The 12227-nt window shown below is 49.4% G+C and overlaps 1 protein-coding gene across 2 annotated transcripts; it reads right to left on the reverse strand.

Annotated features, from left to right (window-relative positions):
• Window positions 1-256: 256 nt before the first annotated feature.
• On the reverse strand, window positions 257-11737 carry HEY2 (hes related family bHLH transcription factor with YRPW motif 2). 2 transcript variants are annotated; one of them, XM_063329677.1, is made up of 5 exons: window positions 11600-11737; window positions 10325-10403; window positions 10133-10216; window positions 7367-7448; window positions 257-2435 (listed from the first exon to the last, which is right to left on the reverse strand). In XM_063329677.1, exons 1-5 carry the CDS (start codon window positions 11680-11682, stop codon window positions 1753-1755), a joined length of 1011 nt encoding a protein of 336 aa, XP_063185747.1. In that variant the 5' UTR covers window positions 11683-11737; the 3' UTR covers window positions 257-1752. The 2 variants fall into 2 exon arrangements, with proteins under 2 accessions (XP_063185747.1, XP_063185749.1); XM_063329679.1 differs by lacking the exon at window positions 10133-10216.
• Window positions 11738-12227: the final 490 nt, after the last annotated feature.

Consider the following 12227-nt stretch of genomic DNA (forward strand, 5'->3'; position numbering starts at 1 on the left):
TCAACGCAGAATCAGTTTACAAGCCTGAAAACAAATACTGCTTTACTGACTGCTTTTTTCTGCCTATTTCAGAGCACGCCGTATGAGACGGGCCCCCTGGCTGAGCAAGGGGAGCAGAAGAGGACAAAGCAGTCCTTACTAGTGTCAGAAACTAACTTTGCAACCACGAGTTATTCCTTGAGAGCGAAGAAAAACTGGACAAATCATCCATAAAACGCAGTCAAAAAGGACTTCGTTTAATTAGTGATATGTAAAGACTTTTGCATAGAAAAAAGGTTAACAAAGTAATGCATAAAAGACCGACTAGGTACAGTATTTTTAAAACAAATATTTTAAAGTATATTTTGCATAATGTTTAACATTCTCAATGCTTATTGCTTTCTCCACACAGCAGAGAAATCAAGTGCATAATAATACATGCTGTGTTTTATTTTTATTTTTTATTTTTTTTTTACATAAAATCTCTAGTTCTTGACTGGATGTATTAAAATACTTAGGTTATTTTAAGTCACTGTAATAAAAAAAATGAAAGCAAACCATTTTATGCAGCACTAGTTGTCTGGGTATTGACAAAATAATTTACTGACATACCCTTTAATACATTCATTTTGGTTTGGAATCAAACCCACATTACAATGTTGGCGTGTTAATAGCCAATTTAAAAATTGTTCCTACCGTAACTTCATTCATACCCAGAGTGATCGTTCTCCCTGTAGTTGATAGTGAAAAGAAGAGGGATCTTGCACAGAATCGGATAAAAGTAAATGTCCAAATACAGCTAAATAAATTAATTTGAACTCTCACAACCCCGAGTCTCTTGTATTGGCATGAATCAGCCGTATCCAAGTGTGCAGCACACCTTAAATAGGTGGTTGCTTCTGGGTGCATGACAAATGCACTGTTTGTGCAGATACAAGCTAGCACCATATTTAAGCCATAAAAACAGGGTGCCTCAAGGCTCACAGGCAGGGCTGAAACGTTCATTAATCCCAGCACTGTTAAGATAATTGCTTTTACCAATGCTATGCTAGATGTCACAATTTGGCAAGTCTGTACAAAGAAAGTGAACTAAGGAAGTGAGAACTAGGCTGTCAAATTGAACATTCTTCCTCGGCAATCTTTTGGCTAAAAAAATCTCTCCCCTCCAAGAGCACGCTCTTCCCTGGAAAGATACCCAAGTCCTGAAGCTGAACGCAGGATTTCCCCTCTCTCCCATACCATTTCCATACCTGTGCAATGTTATTTGTTTTAGCAGAAGACACATATATATAACTTTTTTATTATTATTTTTTTTCAATGTCAGGCACTTATGAAACTCAAGCTCATTTTTTCTAGCCTGGGGAGACCCGGTAGGTGCGATCCCTCGCCTCTCTGCTAAACAAGGATGCATAGCTGGAGAATTATTAGTTCTAGTGTCTACGCATTTCCCAGGACACCTCTACACGCTGATACGGCCGCGCTGTTTCTGCAAGCCACTGCCGCTCTCTCAAGGTGCCTCCAGCGAAACAAACCCAGAAAGAAGAAGAAGAAGAAGAAAAAGGTGGTATTGCCCCGTGTCCTCTCCGACGCCTGAAAGGAGGAGGACAGCCGTGCCGTTCCTCAGTGGGCTTGCCGGCACCTCTCTTTTTGCCCTTTGGGCGAAGGCAGCCCCTTGGCCGCGGTGTGGATGTGGGTGTGCGTTGGGGGGTGTGGGGGGGGCGGCTGTGCTGAGGGGGAGGAGGGAGCCGGCCCGGGAAGGGGGAAGGGGGAGACTTAAAAAGCTCCAACTTCAGTCCCCCAGGGTCGGTAGGGTTTAGTGCTGCCCCCGCTGCCAGCCTGCTGAGGGCTGGCGGTGGCCGACACAGCCAAGGGAGGGGTGATGGCCGTCGCCGCAGCCACGGCGGCAGCGGCCGCGCTGGGGGGAAGCATGGGGAAAGCGCCGGTGAAGGAGAGGGGGAAGCTCTGGGCAGCGGCTGTGGCTGCCGCCGCCGCGGCGTGAACAGTGGCCGAGAGGGACAAGAGGGAGGTGGAGAGGGGGGGAACGCAGGGAGCGACGCTGCCGGCGGAGGGGACTCGGAGGGCGGCGTCGGCGTGGGCGAAGGTGGCGGTGAGCAGGGCAGAGCCGTGGTGGGGGGGCATGTCCGAGGAGAGTCTGCACGGGGCGGCGTCGGAGGCGTGTAGTCCGTTCGGCTGCAGCAAAGCGGCCGGGAGGTGGTGAAAGGCAGCTGCCCAGTGGTGAGGGTGCAAGGGGTGGTGGTGGTGGGCCATGGAGGAGGTCATGGCGGCGGCTTCCCTCTGAGAGGCGCAGGTGCTCAGGTGGGACACGAGCCTAACGCGCAGGGGGTCGGACGTGTCGAGGCCTTCCACCGAAGTCAGATACCTCGCCACTTCTGTCAAGCACTCCCGGAAGCCAATGCTCATGAAATCCATGGCCAAGGAATGAGCGTCAAAATAACCTGCAAGGGGAGGACAAAAAGATGGGTTGAGTCTCGCGCCGGCTTCCCAGGTGACATGTCTGACCCGGTCCCTGCTCAGCCACCGGACCTCCCAGCTACGAGTTAAGATTTGCAACGCGAGAAGTTTGTTGTCTGATCTGTAACCGATTTGTGTGACCATCCCTGTAATGCAACAGGCTGCCATTGGTTTTGCAGACAATATACAAATGAAACGAATTAAGTCCGTTGGGTACTCGTGATACTTAAAAAAAAGATACACGATGCCTCTCCTGGAAGTCCTCAGCAAGCTGCCGTGGTGCGGCATTGACCCTGTACGCACACGCACACGTGTGCATGCGCGTGTGTGTGTGTGTATGTGTGTGAACCAGACGTTTATCCACACAAAGAAAGAGGCTGGAGATCAGAGAGCTTGCATGTACTGCCCTGCCTTTTCTTCCCTACGCTGGCATTCCTGGTAACGCCCTCAAACTATTTCTCGACATTGTGAGATAGTTGTTGTAACTGCTGCCGGGGTCCCATCTACTTCACAGAGTCATTAAGACAATATGACATACGGTGTTATTTAACTACAAACTAAAAACATCTTGTCATGACTCTGCACACACACAATAAAAAGCTTTACTGAGAAAACGTTTTATGCAATGCCATTGCTAATTTGGAGATGGAAGACTGACAGTCATATGGCCCATGAGGTATTTCAACAAACAGCAACTGGAGCTCCACAGGCCTGGGATAAAAAAGCATTTGAAAAAAAAAAAAAATCTTATTAAATGCACATGAAAAGATATTCCCTTTCTAAAAGGGTCTAGCATCACATCTAGTGCCTCAGTTGCAGCTCGTCAGCTACAAAAACCTATTCCAGTTTTTCAGATTTTCCTGTTTTAGTTTAAATGTAGTCTCCTTGGGTGAATAACATCCTATCCACTCCCAAACTGGCATGGTGTTTTTTCCTCTTTCTTTCAGTGAGAATTTTTAGGTATGCATGACTATGATGCGTGTTAGTATAGAGGTACAATCAAGTGCCCTTATTATGGAGGATTCTGGCAGCAGTACCTCCATTAGGATTGCACTCTCTCGCATGAAAATCTTTCTGAAAAATCCTACCACCTTAGATGGCTGGTTTCACTTTTGTCAGCTTTCAAGCTAGAAAGGAGCCTTTCTGCTGCTGCACGCCCACATTATAGAATTAACTTGGGCACATTTATAGATGTCGCCACAAAGCCCCTGCCTGCTATACATCCCTTCTTCCCAAATTACGACGGCACTTCTGTTGCAGGCTGCCTTGTTCATCTGAGGCTGTACAAAACCCAAGAGAAACTCCGGCTCAGCCAGTGGATGGGTGGGCACGAAGGGTCGAGGACTGGTCTCAGCAAGGCCTGACTCCTCGCGGCTTTTTTCCTGCCAGGTCCACTGTGACCAAGGGATCTGTGGAAATGCCGCGGCTGGAGTGAACTCCCAAGAAACAAAACGCCAGGCATGCCCGCGGTGGGGAGCTAGCAGGGTACCTGCTCGGGTGCCAGCCAGCCTGGCGTGGGGACAGCCTCCGCACCGGAGGCTCCAGGACCTCCGGCGGCTTCAGAGGGGCTGACGCTCAGCCAAAGCCACCTCCCAGCTCTGGCCACGAGTCAGCCAGCCTGGGAGTCCTGAGAGCGCGCAGCTCAAGCCAGGGCTTCCCAGCCTCCCTCCCTCCCTCCCTCCGGACCGGAGGAGACGTGGGGGATGTGGTTGTCACCAGCTTCCCCTGAGTCTGAGCTGCTGGCTCTGTGATGAGCCATCCCAAAGCCCTGGTGATCCTGGCTCCCTCTCAGTCTCCTATGGTGGCCGAGACATGAAAACAGAGGGGAGATGAGAGCTGGGACTCCCAGGCTCCATTATGTTTTGATTGTGATGGTTATCTTTTCCAGGTTTCCCCTCTGCTGGCTTCCCCCTTCTGAGAGAGACTTAAAATTGTTGTTTCTCATTTCTTTCCAAAACCCAAGAACATCCTCCACCACCCACACGCATACACGCCAGCATTTCGTAGGGAATGGGAAGTCTTGGCTTTCCTTCAGCTATCCTGGTAACCCACTTGCTCTGCACACAGGACACCGGCTAAGTCATTTGAGCTATATTAACCCATGTTGCTGACCCAGGTGTCAGTCACCCAAGCTAAATTTGCAGTGAAGCTGCAAGAAAACAACACTGAGGTCCCAGCAAGCTACTCGCTGCTGACAAATTACTCCTCCCCTGTGCTTGCTCTTGCATGGTCAGCGAAAAGCCCTGGCCCCAGGCCAAAACAATAACTCAAAGTGAAGAGGAGACCATTGCCCGCACCTGCGTCAGGGCGGTGGAAACGCGGAGTCTGCGCGGGACCTCAGAGGCGGCAGGCTGCCTGCCCGGGCAGCTCTGAAAAGCAGAGAAGGGACAGGAGCCACCTCGGATTTTCTTCTGCTGTGCCCACCTCGGGCTCAGCATGCTGAGCAGCGTCTGCCTCCATCCCGGTGTTCCGAGCCCCGGGCATTCCCCATCGTGGGTGTCCTCCATTTCTGCGTGAGGAGGAAGAGGACGATCCCTCCCTAGCCCCCAGTGCAAGGGAGCATAAGGGTATCAGGACCTATTTCTCCCTGCTGCTGTAATAGCTTTTGTCCACAGGAAAAGTGATGGAACTCATTTTTTCGCTGATCCAAAAAAGTTTCTGGCTCGGAAGATGTTACGAAGTGGGAACAACTACAATTGCAAATAAAACAAATATCTGCCTTAAAAACACCCTAAGAAATTATATTTAAAGCTGTTACTTGGGTTGCAAAATAAAACATTAAGCAAGCAGGAAACGCAGGCTTAAACTTTGCCCGGCACTAACTCGCAAACCTCTTTTTCTTAAAGTTTCTTAATCCGTGCAGTGAGATTACTCTTATCTCCGGGTCAGAAGGCGAAGATAAAGTTGTAGTATCTGAGAAGCGACCAGGTATTATGTCGATGTGCCACCCACTAAGGACCATGGTGGGGAAGGCAGCTGTGGGTATAAGCTGGCATCGCCTCTCCCCGCACCCCGACACTTCATCTGTTCCCGCACCATCCTCCAGCAGCCAGAGGAACGCCGGTGCCAGCCGGGGCAGGGAGAGGCACGGCAGCAGTGGCAGGCCAAAGAAGAGACCACAGGACCTGGGACTGCTAACAAAATCCAGCTCGTCTGGTTGCAGCCAGAGGCTGGGGCTCTGCCGACACCTCTCCCTGCCCGGCAGCTCCCGTCCCAGGATCTTTGTCCTCTGCCCCACTCACTGGGCCACCCAACCTGGCCCAATTATAAAAGGCAAACATCAGAGGGGTGGGAGCTGCTGCTGCAGCTTTTCGGAGGAACGATGCGCGGCATGAAGCGGAGGTCAGGTCGGGACAGCCGAGCTGCACATCGCGTGGGGAGGACGAAGCGGAACGACGGCGGCTTCCCCCAGCAGCTGAGCGTCTGTCGCCCCAAGTGAGACAGAGCTCGTGGAACGCCGGCACGCAGCCACGCGATTACAGACGGCACCATCACATACACACACACACACAGAGGATCTGAATTCAACTTGCACAAGCATGATCAATTCTGGCATTTCGTAACTTTCAAGAGCCTACCTTTACCAGCAAAATAGGGCTTTTTAAAGGACAGTCTTAGATATAAAATTAACTTTTTTTTTTTTTTAGATTTAATTCTGCACATTTTCTGAGGAATCCAGAGGTGTGTCTGTTATATGAAGGACAACAAAATCCCGTTCACCTCTTCTAGAACAAGCTACCCATAAATTTTAAGCTGAAATGAACTCCTAGCAAAAGCCTCTTCACACCTAGAAAATACCTATGTCAGCTTGGTGTTAATTTTCACAAATAACAGAACACCAGCCTTTGACATGCCATCTGTTGTTAAGCACGCACTGATTGTAAGTTGAATTCTGTAATCACTGCAAGGTACAGGGAGAAGCAGTAATTCAGTCATGGGCTGAAAAATGTTGAGTTTAATCAAAGTAGGAAAAGAGCGAGCAGCAGCCACCTCTTTTCTAGCCTTTACTGTCTATATTGCAGTATGGGTCAATGAAAAAATCGGCTGCTTCCCCTTGCAACAATTTGAACCATAATCACAGTCAATGGCATGGGACGTGGGACTGTGCTTTACAGGAAGCCAGCAAGTTTTTCACTCCAAATAAGTTCCAAAATCATGACTACACAGAAATACCTCGTGGGTGGCTGAAATCATTTGGCCTCTGGCCTGGGGAGGGTCAGCTTGCACAAGTGAGGTATGCTCGGCAGCCGGCTGAGCCAGTGGGTCAGCCAGGGCAGCCCCTGCGTCACGCCGGCACCCACTGACAGGGAGCCACGCAGACCTCTGACACACAAATATAGCATAGGAACATGAGCGCAGAGAGCAAGCACGGCTGCCTCTCTGCTTTATCAGATACCTGGAGCTGCACAGAGCAAGACCGGGTTTTATTCTGGTGAATGAGACGGTCTAACCTGGCATTTAAAAGTCTTTCCAGAACAAAGAAAATACGCGGAACGCAACAATGAATGTTTCTCTCCATCCGCTTCCTTCGGTATAGCTGCTGGGTAATGAGGTTTAGCATCGGTTTTGGGCTACACAATTGTTGCCACAAACCTCCTGTTTATGTTTGGTGTTTGTGTATTTGTTTTGTCTCCCTGTGCAGATTTCAGTGCTCTTTGGAAACCCCAAACAAATCTCTGACTGGGCTGCCTGTGAATGAAGCCTTTACTGCCACAGTGTTATGAAAGCAAACACAAGCCCAGGGTCAAGTGCTTCTTTTGTCCCAGTAGTTCTTTCCCACGAGTTCAATCCTGCCATTAGCATTGATTTCCACTCCTTTAATCTGGAAACGCCTATCACAGCTCCTCAAAGCACTTTTTTTTTTTTTTTCCTGAGATTTCCCCAAATATCAGAAAAGAAACTGTCGGCTCCTTACCTTTACCTCCTGTCGCCTGCAGCATCTTCAGATGATCCACTGTCATTTGCAGTATTTCCGCTTTTTCTAATTTGGCAGATCCCTTTGAGATAAGAGACTCGTATAAATAAAGGCTTACAAGTACTAGAAACTTTAATTTTATATACTTTCTACTGAGCTCAGCGTTATGGTTTCAATTTCCCCTATCATTAGGACATTCTCGGCTTGATTCTTTCGTGAGCATCTGCCTCCCAGACTTTGTCTAAGGACTAATGCCGTCTCCTCTCTAGCGATACAAGCAGCAGCAGCACAATTTTGCTTTATTAAGGCTCAGCACAGCTCTGGCCTTGAAGACAGTGTAGAGACAACATCTTCATGACATGAGAGAAATACGTAACTTTATGGACTTCCTTTTTAACAACGAACACAACTGGCAGGACAGGTCTGCACGGTGATCGATGAAGACCCTGCTGCAACATTTCTCCTCTGCTTTTACCAGTAGGTGTCCCTGTGGACACACACCCAGAAGTATCCCTCTTTCTTAATCGCCAATTAATTTTCGTCATGTCATTTGGCTGCTGAATATTCTATTCTCATTCTCGACTGAAAAAACAACTGCACAGTCTTTTAAGTTAGCGAGAGGCCTAGGTTGCAGGGACTGTGAAAAAAGAGAGGTTAGCTCCTCTGTCAGTAAAAATCTTTTCTGCTACTGAGGGTGGGCCCACAGAACTATGAAGAAGTACTGGAAAAGTATAAAATACAACTCAAAAGGTAGTATTAATATATTAATCTATAAATAAAACTATTTTGCATGGTAGCGTTCCCTCCAATATCTGGAACACACCCAGACGACGGAGTTGACCATGCAAATGTTACGCCAGTGCGAGAGTTCATCCCTTGGCACCAGCTAAAGACAGGACTGCACAAGCTTCAGCCACCGGCGGACGGCATCCCGCAAGCCAAATTTTTCTCCTAGTTATCATTCAGGGCCGCCTCACTGCCGCCAGCTGTCCCGCAGCCCCAGCCAGCTTCGCCCAGGTTGCCCGCGTGTAAGTTAGGTAAGGCTCTCGCCCTCCTCCGCAGCCCTGCTTCGCCCGCCCCAATCTCTGCCAGGGACTCTGGAGAGCAGAGCTGTGATTTGGGAAAGGAGGAAGGGAGGGAGGGAGGGAAGGGAGGCGGAAGCGAAACTAAACCTCCAACTTGGAAACTTCAGTGAGCTGAATGTCAAGGAGCTGGAAGAGGACCGATGACTTTGTCCTTGGCATATTGCAGAAAAATGGTGGGGCTTTCTGAACAAAATACAGCGCGTGCTCATTTTTATGCCAACTCATTTTATTTTTTTTTTCAATCCGCTTATTGCTTTCGGCGCTTTCCTTGTACAAACGGTGGTGTGCATGTTAATTTTTGGTCAGAATTCCCCATTTTACATGCGACTACATCCTGTACTTTTCTCAGACTTCATCTTTTCCATAGACACAGTACAAGCCATCTCAGTGGGAGTGACTAATAGCTAAAAACTGCATGGCGCTGGGTAATTTCCAAAGGCTCTGTAGGACTTGTTTTATAATGTTTGTGGTTTTCCAGAAGTAAACAATAAAATGGGACAAACAACTGTTGTCTCTTGCCCCTGTTTATCTAGCTGAAAATACCCCGTCACTCTGCTTTGCCAGAACCTACGCAAGGGCACAGTTACAACTACTGGTTATTAAAAACATATTGCAGGTGACACAAGTCATGCTCTCGCCATGATGACAATATTTAAAATTTCTTCTTAGCTTTTGTTCAGACCAGGGATGTAACAGGCCTAACACGGTGCGGTGCGTGCCACGCAGTTACCACTGACATTCAGCACTTTGCAATCCTGCTCTCAAATTTTACTTTCTGGTTTTCATTTGACTGTTACGAGGAAGTCAGGTTCTTTATTTTCAGTTGGTTCCTTTTTATTGAGATGTAGTGTCAATTGCACATAGCCATATATCTTCAGGTACCTCCAGTAAAACAGGAACATGGCTAAATATTGAATCAAAGCCCCAAAAATAAAAATCAAGATATGGAAAAGCAAATAAATAATTTAACTTGAATGGCATAAACAAAATGCCCTTTTTTACAGGACAGACGGTATTCTTTTGGTCTGTAATTTCATAACCAAGGAGCTGAACTAAAGTTAGCTGGATCCTCCCAGCCTTCCCATTGAATACTTTCTCGCTGAAATTCTTTGAATGTATCACTGACTTCACTAGCTGACATGACATGGGCCTGTTCCCTGTCCTAATGCCTTGGTTCTAAAGGGTCATTTTAAAACATGAATAATCCAGACTGTCTGTTGCCTTTTCAGGAAACTGGATTGATTAACTTGCAACTGAAATTATAGATTACAAAATATATGTTTCTTAAAGTAGGGGCGAGTGAGATTATATTTAAAGATTTAGACAGAAGCTTACTGACATACAGGTTTGGGGGAGTTGTGTTGGGTTGGCTTTTTTTTTAAAATACGGAGTAAAGCACATTTTTAACAAAACCACTACTGGAATTCATCGAAAGAACAGAGGCAACATGAACACAGTCACCCTTAAGGGAAAAACAAGCCAAAGAATGGAAATGTTTTTCAGCCTTATAATGAATTATGTTTCTAATAGTTTCGCCACAAGAAAGCATTTTATTGAAATGCCTGTTTTGTGCCAGATCAGGACACATACAATATTATTTTAATGAGTTTTACGAGAGAATTAACATTGCCAGATGAGATACAGAATTTTAAAAAAAAAAAAAAAAAAAAAAAGGGCTTACTTGTTTTTCAAAAGCAGTTGGCACAAGCCGCCTCAGCTCTGATAAACTGTTATTTATACGGTCACGGCGCCTTTTCTCTATAATCTATTCCCAGAAAAACAAAACACGTTAAGTTTACAAAAAAATGTTGAAGGGTAAAATCACAGCATACATGCAAACCGTCACACGGGAAAAGAATTAAACGCAACATACCCCTCTTCTTTTCTTTCTGGCCATAATCTGAGATGTTGTTGTTGGGGAATTTGATCGAATGACAGAGCTATTACTTTGCCTGTGAAACAATAAAAGTATGTCAGGTGTTGCACAACTTGACACTGCTCTTTGAAGACACTTTAGGTCACCATGTTAAGTATGCATAGTCCCTCTCAGGATGTTTTCAATGCTTATAAGATGCGGTTTGCACGGCACAGTATTTTTAGAGAGCGAGAGACGTTTCATTTTTTGTTGCCCCAGCATATATTTTGAATTGACAGGACACTCTTTCGGAAATAAAGTCCCTTTCTGGAGAGAGTTCACTGTCCAGCTCAGTGGGTTTTGTTTTCATTGCATATAAAACCCTGCCTACCAAATACAGGCTGAAGAACACAGACCAAAACCACCTGAACCATCTCTATAGGCTAACAGCAGTGGTTAAGTACATGTATCCGATGGCACAGGCTCTGCCTGGCCCGCCAGGTTTTGGCATTCCTGACCAGGGCTACAAAAGTCAATAGATGCTCTAGTACAAAGCCAGTTGCCCAGCCAGGGTCTGTTTGCATTGTCCCACATCAGGAGTGGAATTCAAAATCCCCTTTTAAAACTACACTACCCACGAGTGCGAAAAGGCTTTTATTTCATCATGAGCGAGGGGGAAAAAAAAAAATAATCCAGTAGCTTTTGCTAGTCGTTTAGCCACTGGTGCGGACGGGACGGGGCCCCAGTCCATGTGCCTCTCTGTTGCCACGACCACCTTCGCCCCCCACCGCGGTACCGGCGGGGATCCCGGGCCCGTCCCTCCTTGGGCACCCACCGCCGCTCACCCGCCGCACCGGGGTCGCCATTCCGCTACTGCGGGCCCCTCCTCACTTGTCTCAGCTCATTTCCCACCACCGCCGCCGCCTCCCTTAGGTCGCTCGGCCTGCTCAGGGGATAGCTTGGAAAAGGTCTGATTTGAAACCGGCAAATTAAGCGGAGCTAATGAGCTGCAGCCCGCTGCCTCACCAGCTACTTGAGCGCTGCGCCTTATTTCGAGGCTCGGGCTGCTGGACCGCGGGGCAACTTCTTGAGGGGGCTACCGACAAGCTGCCAGTTGGCATGGAAAGGGACAAACCCGCCCCCCACCCCCACGACGGGGCGGCCGGGTTTCGCCCTCGCTCTGCCCCATCCCGGGGCGCATCCCGGCCCACACCGCTGCCCGCGGAGACGGCGGCCCCGGGGCGGAGGGGGGGCGGACACACACGACACACAGGGGGGGGGTGTCCCACTTACCCCGAGTAGTTGTTCTCGCTCCCCACGTCTATCGTCTCGTCCATGTCGCTGTCTGAGGTAGTTTCCTCGCAAGGTCGCTTCATGGTGGGCACAGGACGCGGCGCAGCTTAACAGCCGGGGTGGGGGAAGAGATAAATAAATCCGGGGGGGGGGGTGGGGGGGGTGCGGGGTGTCTCCGGCACAGCACGGCTCGGCTCCGCACCGCCAGCAGAGCAAACCCTCTCTGAGGCGCTTTCCCACGCCGCGGCACAGCCTCAAGCCCGACAGCCCGCCCCCGGCAAGGACCGCCCCGCCGGGGGGGGAGGGGGGACATGGGAGGCGGGGGGGGGGGGCCGCCCACCGCAAGGGCGCGGAGCGGCGCGGAGGAGCGGGCGGCCACGCGGCGGGGAGCCCGACCGCCCTCGGCCCGCGGCAGGCGGGGAGCGGAGCGGAGCGGGACGGGACAGATGCCCCCGGCAAGAGGCTGGGCTGGGGTGGGGAGGGGCGCGGGGCTCCGGGGCATCCTCGGGGTTCGCCCGCCGAGGGAAGAAGCGGGATCTGGCTCCCAGCTCTCCCATCCGGCTGGAAGTTGGGGGGGTGCAGCCCCGCTATCCCATCTGGCATTTGGGGGGGGGGCTTCGCTGCCCCC

The sequence above is a fragment of the Chroicocephalus ridibundus genome, chromosome 3 (assembly GCF_963924245.1).
Source record: "Chroicocephalus ridibundus chromosome 3, bChrRid1.1, whole genome shotgun sequence".
In the NCBI taxonomy this organism is placed as follows: Eukaryota; Metazoa; Chordata; class Aves; order Charadriiformes; family Laridae; genus Chroicocephalus; species Chroicocephalus ridibundus.

What these genes read in the sequence shown, in the direction of transcription:
- HEY2 (XM_063329677.1), bottom strand. Translation starts at nt 11,682, where the DNA reads ATGAAGCGACCTTGCGAGGAAACTACCTCAGACAGCGACATGGACGAG. An exon ending in AGCGAGAACAACTACTCGGG is followed by an intron (nt 10,404 to 11,599) that starts GTAAGTGGGACA and finishes ATTGTTTCACAG; the next exon opens with GCAAAGTAATAGCTCTGTCA. An exon ending in GCAGGCGACAGGAGGTAAAG is followed by an intron (nt 2,436 to 7,366) that starts GTAAGGAGCCGA and finishes CTCCCCTTGCAG; the next exon opens with GTTATTTTGACGCTCATTCC.